Genomic DNA, 15,666 nt, shown 5'->3' with positions numbered 1-15,666 from the left:
TAAGGAAAGCTGAGTGCGGAAGAATTGATGCTTTTGAACTGTGGTGTTGAAGAAGACTTTTGAGAGTCCCTTGAACTGCAAGGAGATCAATCAGTCCATCCTACAGATCGGCCCTGGGTGTTCATTGGAGGGATTGATGTTGAAGTTGAAACTCCAATACTTTGGCCACCTGATGTGGAGAGCTGACTCATTTGAAAAGACCCTGATGCTGGGAAAGACTGAGCACAGGAGGAGAAGGGGACGAGAGGATGAGATGGTTGGATGGCATCACCGACACAATGGACACGGGTTTGGGTGGACTCCGGGAGTTGGTGACGGACAGGGAGGCCTGGCGTGCTGCGGTTCATGGGGTCACAAAGAGTCGGACACAACTGAGCGACTGAACTGAACTGCTCTACAGTTTGTTTTCCCTTAAACCTCAACATGAATCACCCATAGGTACACATATATCCCCTCCCTTTTGAAACTCCTTCCCATCTCTCTCCCATCCCACCCTTCTACGTTGATACAGAGCCCCTGGTTGAGTTTCCTGAGCCATATAGCAAATTCCCGTTGGCTATTTTACATATGGTAAAGTAAGTTTCCATGTTACTCTTTCCATACATCTCACCCTCCTCCCCTCTCCCCATGTCCATAAGTCTATTCTCTATGTCGGTTTCTCCATTGCTGCTCTGTAAATAAATTCTTCAGTACCATTTTTCTACTTTCCGTATATATGCACTGCTGCTGGTGCTGCTAAGTCGCTTCAGTCGTGTCTGACTGTGCGACTCCATAGATGGCAGCCCACTAAGCTCCCCCATCCCTGGGATTCTCCAGGCAAGAACACTGGAATGGGTTGCCATTTCCTTCTCCAATTCATGAAAGTGAAAAGTGAAAGTGAAGTCACTCAGTTGTGTCCGACCCTCAGTGACCCCATGCACTGCAGCCTTCCAGGCATTCGAAGATATTTATCTTTCTAACTTACTTCACTCTGTACAATAAGTTCTAGGTTCATCCACCTTCAGAACTGACTCAAATGCATTTCTTTTTAGGGCTGAGTAATATTTCATCCTGTATATGTACTACTACCACTTTATCCATTCATCTCTCGATGGACATGTTGGTTGTTTCCATTTTCTAGCTATTGTAAACAGTGCTACAATCAACAGTGGGATACACGTGTCTTTTTCAATTTTGGTTTGTTCAGGGTATATGCCTAGGAGTGGGATTGCTAGGCCATATGGTGGTTTTATTTCTAGTTTTTAAAGGAATCTCCATACTGTCTTCCATAGTTGCTGTATCAATTTACATTCCCACCAACAGTGCAAGAGCATTCCCTTTTCTCCACGCCCTCTTCAACATTTCTTCTTTGTGGACTTTTCAAAGATGGCCATTCTGATCAGTGTGAGGTGGTATCTCATTGTAGTTTTGATTTGCATTTCTCTAATGAGTGATATTGAGCATCTTTTCATGTGTTTGTTAGCCATCTGTATGTCTTCTTTGGAGAAATGTCTGTTTAGGTCTTTTCCCCACTTTTTGATTGGGTTGTCTGTTTTTCTGGCATTGAGCTGTATGAGCTGCTTGTTTATTTTGGAAATTAATCTTTTTTCGGTTGTTTCATTTGCTATTATTTTCTCGCATTCTGAGGGTTGTCTTTTCACCTTGCTTACTTTCTTTTGGTGTGCAAAAGCTTCTAAGTTTAATCAGGTCCAACTTGTTTACTTTTGTTTATATTTCAGTTACTCTAGGAGGTGGGTCAGAGAGGATCTTGCTTTATGTCATCGAGTGTTCTGCCTTTTTTCTCTTACGAGTTTTACAGTTTCTGGTCTTACATGTAGGTCTTTAATCCATTTTGAGTTTATCTATGTGTATGGAATACCAGACCACCTGACCTGTCTCTTGAGAAACCTATATGCAGGTCAGGAAGCAACAGTTAGAACTGGACATGGAACAACAGACTGGTTCCAAACACGAAACGGAGTACGTCAAGGCTGTATATTGTCACCCTGTGTATTTAACTTACATGCAGAGTATATCATGAGAAACGCTGGGCTGGAAGAAGCACAAGCTGGAATCAAGATTGCCGGGAGAAATATCAATAACCTCAGATATGCAGATGATACCACCTTTCTGGCAGAAAGTGAAGAGGAACTAAAAAACCTCTTGATGAAAATGAAAGAGGAGAGTGAAAAAGTTGGTTTCAAGCTCAACATTCAGAAAACTAAGATCATGGCATCTAGTCCCATCACTTCATGGGATATAGATGGGGAAACAGTATCAGACTTTTTTTGGCTCCAAAATCACTGCAGATGGTGACTGCAGCCATGAAATTAAAAGACACTTACTCCTTGGAAGGAAAGTTATGACCAACCGAGACAGCATATTCAAAAGCAGAGACATTACTTTACCAACAAAGGTCTGTCTAGTCAAGGCTATGGTTTTTCCAGTGGTCATGTATGGACATGAGAGTTGGACTGTGAAGAAAGCTGAGTGCCGAAGAATTGATGCTTTTGAACTGTGGTGTTGGAGAAGACTCTTGAGAGTCCCTTGGACTGCAAGGGGATCCAACCAGTCCATTCTGAAGGAGATCAGTCCCGGGTGTTCTTTGGAAGGAATGATGCTAAAGCTGAAACTCCAGTACTTTGGCCACCTCATGCAAAGAGGCGACTCATTGGAAAAGACTCTAACGCTGGGAGGGATTGGGGGCAGGAGGAGGGGACGACAGAGGATGAGATGGCTGGATGGCATCACCAACTCGATGGAGATGAGTTTGAGTGAACTCCGGGAGCTGGTGATGGACAGGGAGACCTGGTGTGCTGCGACTCATGGGGCAGCAAAGAGTCGGACATGACTGAGGGACTGAACTGATGAGTATAATGTTAGAAAGTGTTATAATTTCATTTTTTGACATGAAGCTGTCCAGTTTTCCAAGTACCATTTATTGAAGAGGTTGTCTTTGCTCCATTGTGTATTTTTACCTCCTCTGTCAAAAATAAGGTTCCTATAGGTGCATGGGTTTATTTCTGGGCTTTCTATCTTGTTCCATTGGTCTATTATTTCTGTTTTTGTGCCAGTACCATAGTGTCTTGATGACTGTAGCTTTGTAGCATAATCTGAAGTCAGGACAGTTGATTCCTCCAGCTCCATTCTTCTTTCTCAAGACTGCTTTTGCTATTCAGGGCCTTTTGTGTTTCCATATGAATTGTGAAGATTTTTGTTCTAGTTCAGTGAAAAATGCCATTGGTAATTTGATAGGGATCACACTGAATCTATAGACTGGTTTGGTAGTATAGTCATTTTCAGAATATTGATTCTTCCTACCCAGGAACATGAAATATCTCTCCATCAGTTTATGTCATCTTTCTCTCATTAGTGTCCTATAATTTTCTGTGTTCATCTGTCTCCTTAGGTCATTCCTAGATATTTAATTTTTCGTTGCAATGGTGAATGGGATTGATTCCTTAATTTCTCTGATTTTTCACTGTTAGTATATAGAAATGCAAGTGATATCTGTGTATTGATTTTGTAAACTGTAACTTTGCTAAATTCACTGATTAGCTCTAGTAATTTTCTGATTCCATCTTTAGGGTTTTCTACATACAGTATCATGTCATCTGCAAACAGTGAGAGCTTTACTTCTTTTCTGATCTGGATTCCTTTTATTTCTTTTTCTTCTCTGATTGCTGCAGCTAGGACTTCCAGAAGTATGCTGAATAATAGTGGTGAAAGTGGACACCCTTGTCTTGTTCCTTATCATAGGCTGAATGCTTTAACGTTTTTCACCATTGAGAATAATGTTTGCTGTAGGCTTATCATATATGGCCTTTACTATGTTCCTTCTATGCCTATTTTTTGAAGAGTTTTAATCATAAATGGGTGCTGAATTTTGTCAAAGGCTTTTTCTGCATCTGTTGAGATGATCACATGGTTTTTATCTTTCAATTTGTTAATATGGTGTATCACACTGATTCATTTGTGTATACTGAAGAATCCCTGCATTCCTGGAATAACCCAACTTGATCATGGTGTATGAGCTTTTTGATGTGTTGCTGAATTTTGTTTGCTAAAATTTTGTTGAGGATTTTTGCATCTATGTTCATCAGTGATACTGGCCTGAAATTTTCTTTTTTAGTGTTGTCTTTGTCTGGTTTTGGTATCAGGGTGATAGGGACCTCATAGAATGAGTTTGGAAGTGTTCCTTACTCTATAATTTTTGAAAGAGTATTAGAATGAGAGGGATTAGCTCTTCTCTAAATGTTTGATACAATTCTCCTGTGAAGCCACCTGGTTCTGGGCTTTTGATTTTTTGGGAGATTTTTGATCACAGATTCAATTTCAGTGCTTGTAACTGGGTTGTTCATTAATTTATATTTCTTCCTGGTTTAGTCTTGGGAGATTGAACTTTTCTAAGAATCTGTCCGTTTCTTCCTGGTTATCTATTTTATTGCCATATAGTTGTTTGTAATAATCTCTTATAATCTTTGTATTTCTGTGTTGTCTGCTGAAACCTCTCCATTATCATTTCTAATTTTGTTGATTTGATTCTCCTCTTTTCTCGATGAGTCTGGCTAAAGGCCTGTCAATTTTATCTTCTCAAAGAACCAGCTTTTAGTTTTATTAATCTTTACTAATTATTTCTTTCATTTCTTTTTCATTTATTTCTGCACAGATCTTTATTCTTTCTTTCCTTCTACTAATTTTGGTGGGGTTTTTTTGTTCTTTTTCCGGTTGTTTCAGGTGTAAAGTTAGGTTATCTATTCAAGTTTTTCTTGTTTCTTGAGGTAGGATTGTATTGTTATAAACTTCCCTCTAAGAACTGCTTTTGCTGCATCCCAGAGGTTTTGAGTTGTCGTGTTTTCATTGTCATTTGTTTCTAGAAATAATTTGATTTCACTTTTGATTTCTGTAGTAACCTATTGGTTATTTAGAAATGTGTTGCTTAACCTCCATGTGTTTGTTTCTTACAGGTTTTTTCTTGTAGTTGCTATCTAGTCTCATAGTGCTGTGGTTGGAGAAGATGCTTGATACGACTTCAGCTTCCTTAAATTTACTGAGGTTTGATTTGTGACCTAAGATGTGGACTATACTGGGGAATGTTCCATGTGCACTTGAGAAGAGGGTGTATTCTGCATTTGGATGGAATGTCCTGAAGATATCAATGAGATCCATCTTATCTAATGTATCATTTAAGACTTGTGTTTCCTCATTAATTTTCTGTTTTGATGATCTGTCCACTGGTGTGCTGCTGCTGCTGCTGCTAAGTCGCTTCAATCGTGTCCGACTCTGTGCAACCCCACAGACAGGAGCCCCCTAGGCTCCTCTGTCTCTGGGATTCTCCAGGCAAGAATACTGGAGTGGGTTGCCATTTCCTTCTCCAGTCCATTGGTGTGAGTGGGCTGCTAAAAGTCTCCTATTATTATTGTGTTAACTGTCAACTTCTCCTTTTATGTCTGTGTTTGTCTTATATATTGAGGTGCTCTTATGTTGTGTGCATAGGTATTTACAATTGTTATGTCTTCCTCTTGTATTGATCCCTTAACTATTATATAGTGACCTTCCTTATCTCTTGTAATCTTCTGGAAGGTCTATTTTGTCTGATAGGATTGCTACTTCAGCTTTCTTTTGCTTCTCATTTGCACGGAATATATTTTTCCATCCTCTCACTTTCACTCTATGTGTCTTGAAATCTGAAGTGGGTTTCTTATAGACAGCATACTTATGGGTCTTGTTATGTATCCATTCAGCCAGTCTGTCTTTGGGCTGGAGCATTTAATCCATTTACATTTAAATTAATTGTTGATATGTATGTTGCTATTGCCGTTTTCTTAACTGCTTGGGGTTGATCTTGTAGATCTTTTTTCTTCTCGTGTATGTCTTGACTATGTAAGTCCCTTTAACATTTGTTGTTAAAGCTTGTCTGGTGGTACTGAATTCTCTTAACTTTTGGTGGTCTGAAAAACTTTTTAATTTCTCCATTAATTTTGAATAAGATCTTTGCTGGGTACAGTAATCTCGGTTGTAGATTTTCCCTTTTCAGTACGTTAAATATATCCTGCCATTCCCTTCTGGCCTGCAGTTTCTCACACCCTTCTTGTCTTCTTCTGGGACTCCTATAATTGGAATGTTGGTGCATTTGATATTGTCCCAGAAGTCTCTGAGACGATCCTTAGTTCTTTTCATTTTTACTTTATTCTGCTCTTCAGAAGTTGTTTCCACCATTTTTTCTTCCAGCTCACTGATGATTTGTTCTGCTTCAGATATTCTGCTATTGATTCCTCCTAGAACATTATTGAGATTTATTAATTTCAGTAATTGTGTTGTCTCTGTATGTTTATCCTTTAATTCTACTAGGTCTTTGTTAATTGATTCTTACATTTGCTTCATTTTGTTTTCAAGGTCTTTGATTATCTTTACTATGATTATTCTGAATTCTCAGGGAGTTTGCCTATTTCTTCATTTATTTTCACTTCCGTGTTTCTAGTTTGTTCCTTCATTTGTGCCGTATTTCTCTGCATTTTCTTTTTTTCTTCAAATTTATTGTTTGAGGTCTCCTTTTCCAAGGTGACTTCAAGGTGAATTCTTTCTTTCTTTTGGTTTCTGCCCTCCTAAGGTTGGCCCAGTGTTTTGTGTAAGCTTAACAGGGTGAGTACTGAGTTTTTGTTTGTTTTCCTCTGATGGGCAAGGCTGAGTGAGGTGGTAATCCAGTCTTCTGATGACTAGGTTTATATTTTTGTTTTGTTTGTTGTTTAGATGAGGCGTCCTGCACAGGTTGCTACTGGTGGTTGGGTGATGCCAGGTCTTGTATTCAAGTGGTTTCCTTTGTGTGAGTTCTCACTATGTGATATCCCTAGGGTTAGTTCTCCAGTAGTCTAGGGTCTTGTAGTCAGTGCTCCCACTCCAAAGGCTCAGGACTTGATCTCTGGTCAGGAATGAAGATTTCACAAGTGGTTTGTCATGGCATTAACTGAGATTAAAACAAATATCCAAAAATGAGAAGCCAAAGATGAACCCCAGACAAGTGGCAGTTACAAAATCAGGCAAATAATAATTAAAATAATGGAACATACATATACATATACATCCATGAGCAAAGTCAAGACAGTCCAACAAAAATAAAGTACAGTAGACTGACCCAGTGAACAAAGAAAGTAAAAAATTATATTTACCAGTAAAGAACAAAACTAACTGAAGCACAAACCGGAAAACAAAACTAAAGCAGGTGCTAAGTGGGGAATAAAGCAATGAAAATAAAACTAACAAATATGTTGAGTGGAAAAGAGAGAAAGAAAAGAGAACAGATATGCAAGTTTACAAAGAGGTAGATAAAGATTTATATACATTAAAGATTAACTGCAAGGGGAAAAGAACAGCAGGAAAAGCAAACAAAGGAATAAACGTAGAAAAAACAGTATGTTTAAAAAATTAAAAATAAATAAGAGAAAAGAAAAAAAAAGGCAAGGGGCAGGAACTTCACAGAACTGCAGCAGCCCAATGTAGAGGCAGAGGTTTATAACAGCAATAAAAAATGTTTTTTTGGTGTGTGTGACTGAGGAAAAAACGTTACTGAAGGGGGGGCGGGGTGGGGAAAAATCTCAGAAGAAAAAAAAATCCAAAAGAAGCTACAGAACAAGTCAAAACATAACAACAACGAATGTTTTTCTTGAATCACTGCTGTCAGAGTCCTTTTCCTCACTGGGAGTTACTGTCCACTCACCTCCTTAGGATGCCCTCCGACACTGCTGATCTCTGACCTGCTGTGGGGGCAGTTCAGACTCTTATCTAGTCCTACTTCTGTGTGTTCTTGCTTCCAATGTCTACAGCTAACAGGACTAGTGTGTTTTCTTTTGTGGCAGCTCTCAATGACCTTTTATATATTCCACAGACACAGTCTGTCCAATTGATTGTGTGGATTTAATGTGCAGGTTGTACAGCCAGTGGGAAGGTTTTGGGTCTTCTTCCTTAGTCACACTGCCCCTGGGTTTCAACTGTGGTTTTATTTCCACCGCTGGATGTGGGTCGTCCACTGAGGTTTGCTCCTGGGGCTTCCCTGGAGGACTTGGGTTTGCCCCCATGAGGGCCAGGTATGGAGGTGGTGCAGCTGCTTGGGTGACAAGGGTTCTGGCAGCAGCAGATACTGAGGAGAGATGGCAGCTAGGGCAGCAGGAAATATAGTGCTCTAGAAGGATATGGCAACCAGTATTGGCCAATACACCCCAGTATTCTTGCCTGGAGAACCCCCCTCCCTGACAGAGAAGCCTGGTAGGCCACAGTTTACAGGGTCGCAAAGACTCAGACACTATCGAAGTGACCCTGCACGTAGAGACGCAAGACTTTTTTGCCTGTGGCAGCTCTGCCCCAGTGAGAGTTGAGCTTGAAGGTGACGCAGCTGCTTGGCTTGCTGGAACCCTGGTGGCGCCAAGTTGTGCAGGGACATGGACTGCTTCTGCCACAAGCATTATAGCTTTATCAGAGTCTTTTTTTGAGCCTCTTGCAGCTGGCGATCAGAAGGCCTCTTTAGCCAGTCTTTCTCCGTAGCTCTGCCCATTCAGGCACTTAGAGGGCTCTCTTGCCTGGGGTCCTTCTCTACTGTTCAGAGCGCCAGGCATATCGAGGGGCCCCCTGGCTGGGGTCCTGCTCTACAGTTCAGTGCATCAGGCGTTTGATGGGTCAGCCTCTCTACTGTTCAGCTGCCAATGCTAGTAGTGTGGGGAGAGAGACGTTATAGTGATGGCTCCACCCCCTACACGTGACTCAACAGTATTGCCTTGCTTCCATGGCTGCCCAGCTTTCCTCCACAGGCATTTCCCACCACAGTCTCCTCCCTCATATCCCCTAGATCTGTCTCTCCACAGTCAACAGCAGACCTTGTCCTGGGATTGCTCCACAATCCCTAAACTCCAGCTCCCAGCTTGCCGCATCTTCCAGGAGACCTGTGTCCCTGTCTGGGATATGTATGGCTACAGCAAGGACTGTCTGACTCTCATTCCATTTAGGCTGCCACAGATCAGCTGTTTCACTCACAAACCTCTTTTGAAAAAAAGTCCCATTATGAGGGAGGAAGACAGAGTAAGTAGCTAGAGAAGAAGCATAGCTGAAGAACTTTTTGGTTTTGTTTGTTGGTGTTTAAAGATAGGAGACGTGAGTGCATGCTAAGTCACTTCAATCGTGTCTCTTTGTGGTCCTATGGACTGTAGCCTGCCAGGATCCTCTGTCCATGGATTCTCCCAGCAAGAATACTGGAGTGGGTTGCCATGCTCTCCTCCAGGGGATCTTCCCAACCCAGGGATCAAGACCCTGTCTTTCTGCAGCTCCTGCACTGCAGGTGGATTCTTAACCACTGAATCACCGGGGAAGCCCAAGATAGGAGACATAACCACTTAGATGCCAAAAGAAAGGAGCCAGCTAGAGAAAAGACTTTGAATTCAAGTCAAAGGATAGCTGACAGTGTCAAACTTCCTTGTTTGACACATACCAGGTACTGTGTTAAGTGTTCTCTTATAAATTACCTTATCCCTACCCACTCCCCTGTCACTACACACAAACACTTCAAAATATTACACCTTTGTTTCCCAAAAGAGTATAAATCAAAAGACAATCTCTAGAAAATTTTCCTTAGTAAACTGCATTTCTTTTCTAACCCACTGGTATAATCCTACTGAAACTCTGCAAACTGTAAATACAATAAACTCCCATGATAAAGGGAATTTGGATATACTGCTATTGATTTCTGGGCTCTACTCAGCCTGTTTCCATACTACAGTCCATATAGTCTTGGTTCGAGAGTGGGAGAAGGACAGTGCCTTACAATGAAACCCTGATTCAGGAAGAAGACAATGGAGGGTGGGTCCCTGAGTCCCCAGTGTTTTTCCAGATACTCCCATGAAACAAGCACACACTACCTGAGAAATACTTCTGGAGTCAATCTGGAAGTCCCAAGTCACAGGTTGCAAACACATCCTTGTTTAAACTGAGTACACAAACATGGCTCAGATGGTAAAGAAACTGCCTGAAATACAGAAGACCTAAGTTCGATCCCAAGATCCCCTGAAGAAAGTAATGGCTACCCATTTCAGTATTTTTGCCTGGAGAATTCCATGGACGAGAAGCCTGGCAGGCTAGTCCATGAGATCACAAAGAGCTGGGCATGACTGCAACTGAACGTGCATGAACGTCAGTCAGACAGGATAACCCTGAGAATACGATACTTAATGCTACAGAATTACTATATATTAAAAACGACCATGATTCCTGGTCCAGGAAGATTTCACGTGCCACAGAGCAACTAAGTCTGTATGCCACAACTACTGAGCCTGTGTTCTAGAGCCCAGGAACCACAACTACTGAAGCCCGTGTGCCCTAGAGTCCCCGTGCTCCACAAGAGAAGCCACCGCAATGAGAAGGCCATGCACCCCCATGAAGAGTAGCCCCCACCTGCCCAGTACAGAAAAGCCCATGGAGCTACAAAGACCCAGCACAGCCAAAAATAAAAATCAAAATTGTTAAAAAAATGTTTTTTTTTTAAACAACACAGTTGAGAATAGCTAGAATTCTCAGAGAATAAACCACACTGCCTTAATAGGTTCCAGAAGTAGATGGATTATTTGGCAGTTAAGTTTATATTCTAAGTAAAATATGATTTTTGACTATGTTCTAAATAGAACAGGAAACACAACTGGTATTTATTAAATGTCTACTGAAGAATGACTAAATGCCAAGAGAAATGTGACTTCTATGATAAAACACAAGAAAATATGGAGGAATGATCTCTATAAATATGACATTAACCTCTATAAATATAACAGCAATAGAAAGAAAAAATACTCCATTATAAATAATTAGTATAACTTCATGAACACATTGGATTTTGAAAGATTCCAATCACTGAAATGTAACAGAATCTTCTGAAACTACTTCATTCTAATGAATTACCAAATTTAAATATTAGAACTTTTAAAAAGCAATCATAAGTATATCTACCTTATATTACTGAAAAATAATTTACAAGTGGTTATAAATAAGTGAAAGAGTTCAGAAGACAAGAGCTCATATAATGTATTAACACAGGTTAATTGAGAAAGTGATTTTTAAGGCATTTTAAAGTGTGTCAGATAGTCAAAATGCATTCAAAATAATTTAACAAAGTTCATTATGTGTGTGTTGGGGGTGAGAAGGGAAAAGACTAACGCAGAAAACTGCGAAACTACTACCACAAAATCACAAACTTTGACAATATGGGAAATTCCTAGTGACTACAAATAAATGTGAATAAATAAATAAATTTATTAACCTCTGGTTTCTGTGTCATCACATTTTAATGCTCAAGTAAAAATTCTACCTAATCAATATATTATGAGGATGAAATGCTAAAACATAGTTAGCAAGATGTAATAATGTGGTTTACCACAGGAATTTCCACATCTTAAAAACGTCACACTGTGATTAACGACATGAATTTTAAGTTGTCTAGCTGAGCTTTTCCTAGGTGTAGATTAACTGAACTGCCTGTTTTAACAGTATTATTATCAACTAAGTGTAATATATGTGTTCATTTTTCAGTAAGTAACTTAAGAATCAATAATTTGTCTAATGTTCATTAGAAACAACAATTCATACAGTCCTCTGCTAGCGCTGAGCAAGTTTACTCTAAAACTTACATCATGCAAGCATGAAAATTTGGAAATACCTTATTTCTTTGCCTTTTTTCCCTAAGTAGCCCATCTAATTCTCAACTAATCTAGTAAAGGGTTCTCAGTTTTAGCATTACTGACACCTTTGGCCAGAGAACTCTTAATCTGGGGAAAGGGGTCCTGTGCATTTTAAGATGTTTACCAAGCACCTGAACTATTTAGAATTATCTCAAAGATACAGCATTTACTCAGTTTTTAGTACATGGGAGAAACAATCATGGTTTTCATATGCCCAGCGAACTTTTTTGCGAATCAAACCCTTTTCATATAGTCTGAGCAGGGTTGACACTGCACCCTGGAGCCCAAAGAAGAGATAAATAAGCCAGAGTATTCACTCAACTCTTGGGTCACACTAATTACTTCTGGTTGGGTAAGATTCAAGCTGAGTCAACAGACGCTCTCTCTAGGACTTTTGCTGGAGCAAAGCGGGATGGGGAAGTTCTCATTTTTCCTGGTTCCTGACTAGGATCGTGAAAAGTGTCAGTCATGAGCTCCCAGGAGCCATCCTACCTTGTCTGACAATAAAGGAAAGAGGCAAAGGAGAGATATCTAATATTATAAAAAGCCCTAAATCCAGTTTTATTTGAAGACAGATTAGCCAGAACTTCCTAGTAAAGCAATCAAGTAAATTCTTTTTTGCTAAAGCTAACTGAACTCAGTTTAAACTTTGTCACCTGCAAGCAAAAGAGCATAAATGGATACTTTCTGAAAATCTGAATAATAAAACCTAAACATAAGGATAAGATTAATGATTTACTGGACATTAATGTTATTTATCGAGCATTTTCTATGTGCCAAACACTGCGCCCCTAAGTGCCACACATGACAACATCACATGTAACTCCTGAGAAAAAGCTCTATAAATACTTGCTATTTTAAATATTTGCTATTTTTTAGATGAGGAGAAAAAGCAGGTAAGTAATCTGTCCAAGGCCAAATGCCTAGATAGCCTCAAGTTCACTGACTCCATATAAGTTCTGTTAACACTATTCTGCAACCATCCAGTAACTCAAATGTTTACAAAGTGTCTATGTTTTAGATCACTTGAGGTATACTAAGGATACAAAGCTGAATAAACAAATGATTATAATATACTCTGTTAACTATAAACGATCACTTACATAAATTTAAGAGAAAAGCTTTATCAATATCTCTTCAGGATACTGAGTAACAGGGTTTAAAGCAATGAAAAATTCTAATCTATCTGCCAAAGAACTTCTTACTGTGTGGATACCAAGATATCATAAAGTCTTGTGATTCATATCAAAATCACCCAAACTAAATGCTCACCCTTTTGAATGTGCTCACCAAATCGATGAAAAATACTCTATAAAACTTTTTCTATAAGGAAAAAAGGCTCTAATCAGCACTATCCCTTTGACAGTTTTATTTCATAGTGTGGTTTACTGAATAGTTTAACAAGGGTTTGGTTCATGTGCACAGGTTAACCTAAATGCAGATGAATTCTTAATCATCATGACAAAGGTATGAATTTCTATTACAGAACTATAAAACCGAGGAAAGGACCTGAACCACAGTGACTCCTCTAAAGCAGTAACTGTGTTAAATCTCATCTGATCCTCATACAATTTAACATGCTTAAATTCTCAGAGTAAGAAAGCGTCCTGAAAAAAAAAAGAAAGCAATTGCTTTCAAAAATTAGCTAAAATGGAAAAACATTAAACCAAAACTAGAAATTGTGATCACTATTCACTGTGATATCTAATAAGGCAAAAATGTTAAAAGACAAACATATTAATAATTAAAACTGCCTTTAACTGTAACGTTAATTTGTCACATACAAAAAAACAGAAAACCCAATGGATCATTCATTTTTGTACACAATTACAATGATTTACAAAAACTGCACAGAATTTCAGTATACAATAAGATCATTCCATATTGATACCTTTAATGTTCCTACATATTTCAGAAATTAACTTGAAAGCTATTACTAGTGTGTTAAAACACTTCCGTTGTCACTAGAATTTACTAGAGCCTGTGATACTCCCATAATGACTTCTGATCTGGGGCTCTGCCCTAAAAGCAGATGCTTAGAATATAGAGTAAGTTTTCAGAGAGAATGTTAAAAAGAAAACAAACAAGATGACTTTTATAACTCCCAGAGGCTCTGCATATGTAAGCTGAAATGTGGAAAAGAAAATTGAAATAAAAGAAATGAAGAAAGATTTCTAACACTGAGTGATGTCACACTGCCCATGAACTCATTAAACTCTCTCTCTCTCTCTCTCTGGAACTTTCACAAAGTGGATAATTTGAAATAGACTTAAAAAAAAAATCCACAAGTATTCTGTTTTCAGAAGTTCAAGTATTTAATCTTTATGACTTACCTTAGCACTATTAGACAAAAAAATGAACAAAAAATCATGCAAAATTTAAGTACACAAGTTTGTTTTTCCAAATTAAATAACACAAACATCAAAACACTCAATATTAATAATATTAAAAATTTCAGGAACAAATAAGCTTTTTATATCAGTTGTTTACACTTAGGTTTTTTTTTAAATCTGTCAATGGCTTCCACTGGAACAAAATAACCTACAAAATAACCTTTTAAAGTATAAATTATAAAGGTTATAAAAAGGTATATTCAGAGTATTTAAAATATAAAAAAAGATTAAAAGAATGTCTTAAGTCATCTAATAACACAATACCAAACAAGCATTCACTTTTCTTTTTCGGCTGAAGAAACAGAAAATATTCCTTACAGATATGGTGTAGGGATCTTCTTTCATAAATCATGGGGTAACAAATGAACTGTCATGTTCTTATCCCATTATAAAAACAGTTCATCAATTCCTGCTTTTTAAAAGCATGAATTCAGCTATGTAAATATATGAATGACCCACCTTTTTCATTTTCTTTGTATCTACAAATGCCAACTGGAATCTCTGCTTGAAACATGGAGCCCACCATAATCTCCTATTTTAAAAAATATAAAATGTTAATAAGATGGAGTAACAGATTTTATGTCCACTTTCTAGATTTACCATCTTCCTGGGTTAACTGTTCCTGGTTTCTGTCATAAAATAGTTACAACCAATTAACTACCTCAGAGGAGTATTGTGAGGATGAATGAGTTAATAATAGATAAGAGCTTGGACATGATTGGATGAAAGTATCAGTAATAATGATGGGGTGAAATGCAATATAGACAATGGATATGAACTTTACTTTAAAATATGGAGAAAAAGAAATAAAAATGAATTCTTGTAATTCAACTGGTAAGATAACTCTAAAAAACAGAAAGTCAAATTAAGGTATTTTCAGAGTACCCACTCTAAGCTATGGTTTCTGAATCGGCTTCCCTGGGAAACTGAGAAATGCAAATACTCAGGTCTTACCCCAGACCTACTGAACCAGAAACTATGAGGATGGAACTCAGCAATTAAGTATTTTAACAAGCTATCCATATAATTCTGACACACAATGAAGTCTGAGAACCAGAGCTTTAAGGTAAAGGAAATAACAAAAACAGTTTGAATAAAGCCCAGTAGAGGCCAAATAAATAAAACTTCAAACCAGATGGATAGGTAATCAGTGCCTAACTTTCATTAAAACAATGTAAGATGAAATCATAACTTCTCCCAAACATAATTAAATCTTATTTTAGGAAATCTGGTAATCAATCTATATAGTCAAAACACAAGTTAGGGGAAACTGGCTGTTCAGAACGACAATTAGAGGTCACCACTGATGAGAATTTATTAATGTAAGACATAGGGACCAAGATTAATTACATGGGCCCTCTTCTGTCTGTGGCTAAATGTTAACACAGTTACTATATTTTCAGAATAAAGACTTACGTAGGAAAGGTATGAAATCATGGTCTAGTAAGTTTAAATAACTCCTGGGATTTGAAGAGTTCCTCTCTCCTATTACTGTTTCCCACTGATGCTAGAGCTTCATTTTATCTAGTGTAACTTCAAAGACATGTCTATGTAATAAATTTATTGCTGCACCTGTACAGGAAAACCAG

At 38.3% G+C, this 15,666-nt stretch overlaps 1 protein-coding gene across 11 annotated transcripts in view; it reads right to left on the bottom strand.

Annotated features, from left to right (window-relative positions):
- Window positions 1-15,666, bottom strand: part of MIER1 (MIER1 transcriptional regulator) — a 67,887-nt gene that overhangs the window by 17,281 nt on the left and 34,940 nt on the right. For all 11 annotated transcript variants that reach the window (XM_005678289.2, XM_013962755.2, XM_005678287.3 and 8 more), the window contains one exon: window positions 14,537-14,609. In XM_005678289.2, the coding sequence (XP_005678346.1) occupies window positions 14,537-14,609 (73 nt within the window). The remainder of the gene's footprint in view (window positions 1-14,536; window positions 14,610-15,666) is intronic.

The sequence above is a fragment of the Capra hircus genome, chromosome 3 (genome assembly GCF_001704415.2).
Source record: "Capra hircus breed San Clemente chromosome 3, ASM170441v1, whole genome shotgun sequence".
Lineage (NCBI taxonomy): Eukaryota > Metazoa > Chordata > Mammalia > Artiodactyla > Bovidae > Capra > Capra hircus.
Note: the sequence above shows the minus strand (reverse complement) of the source record. Positions and strands in the feature narration are given on the sequence as shown.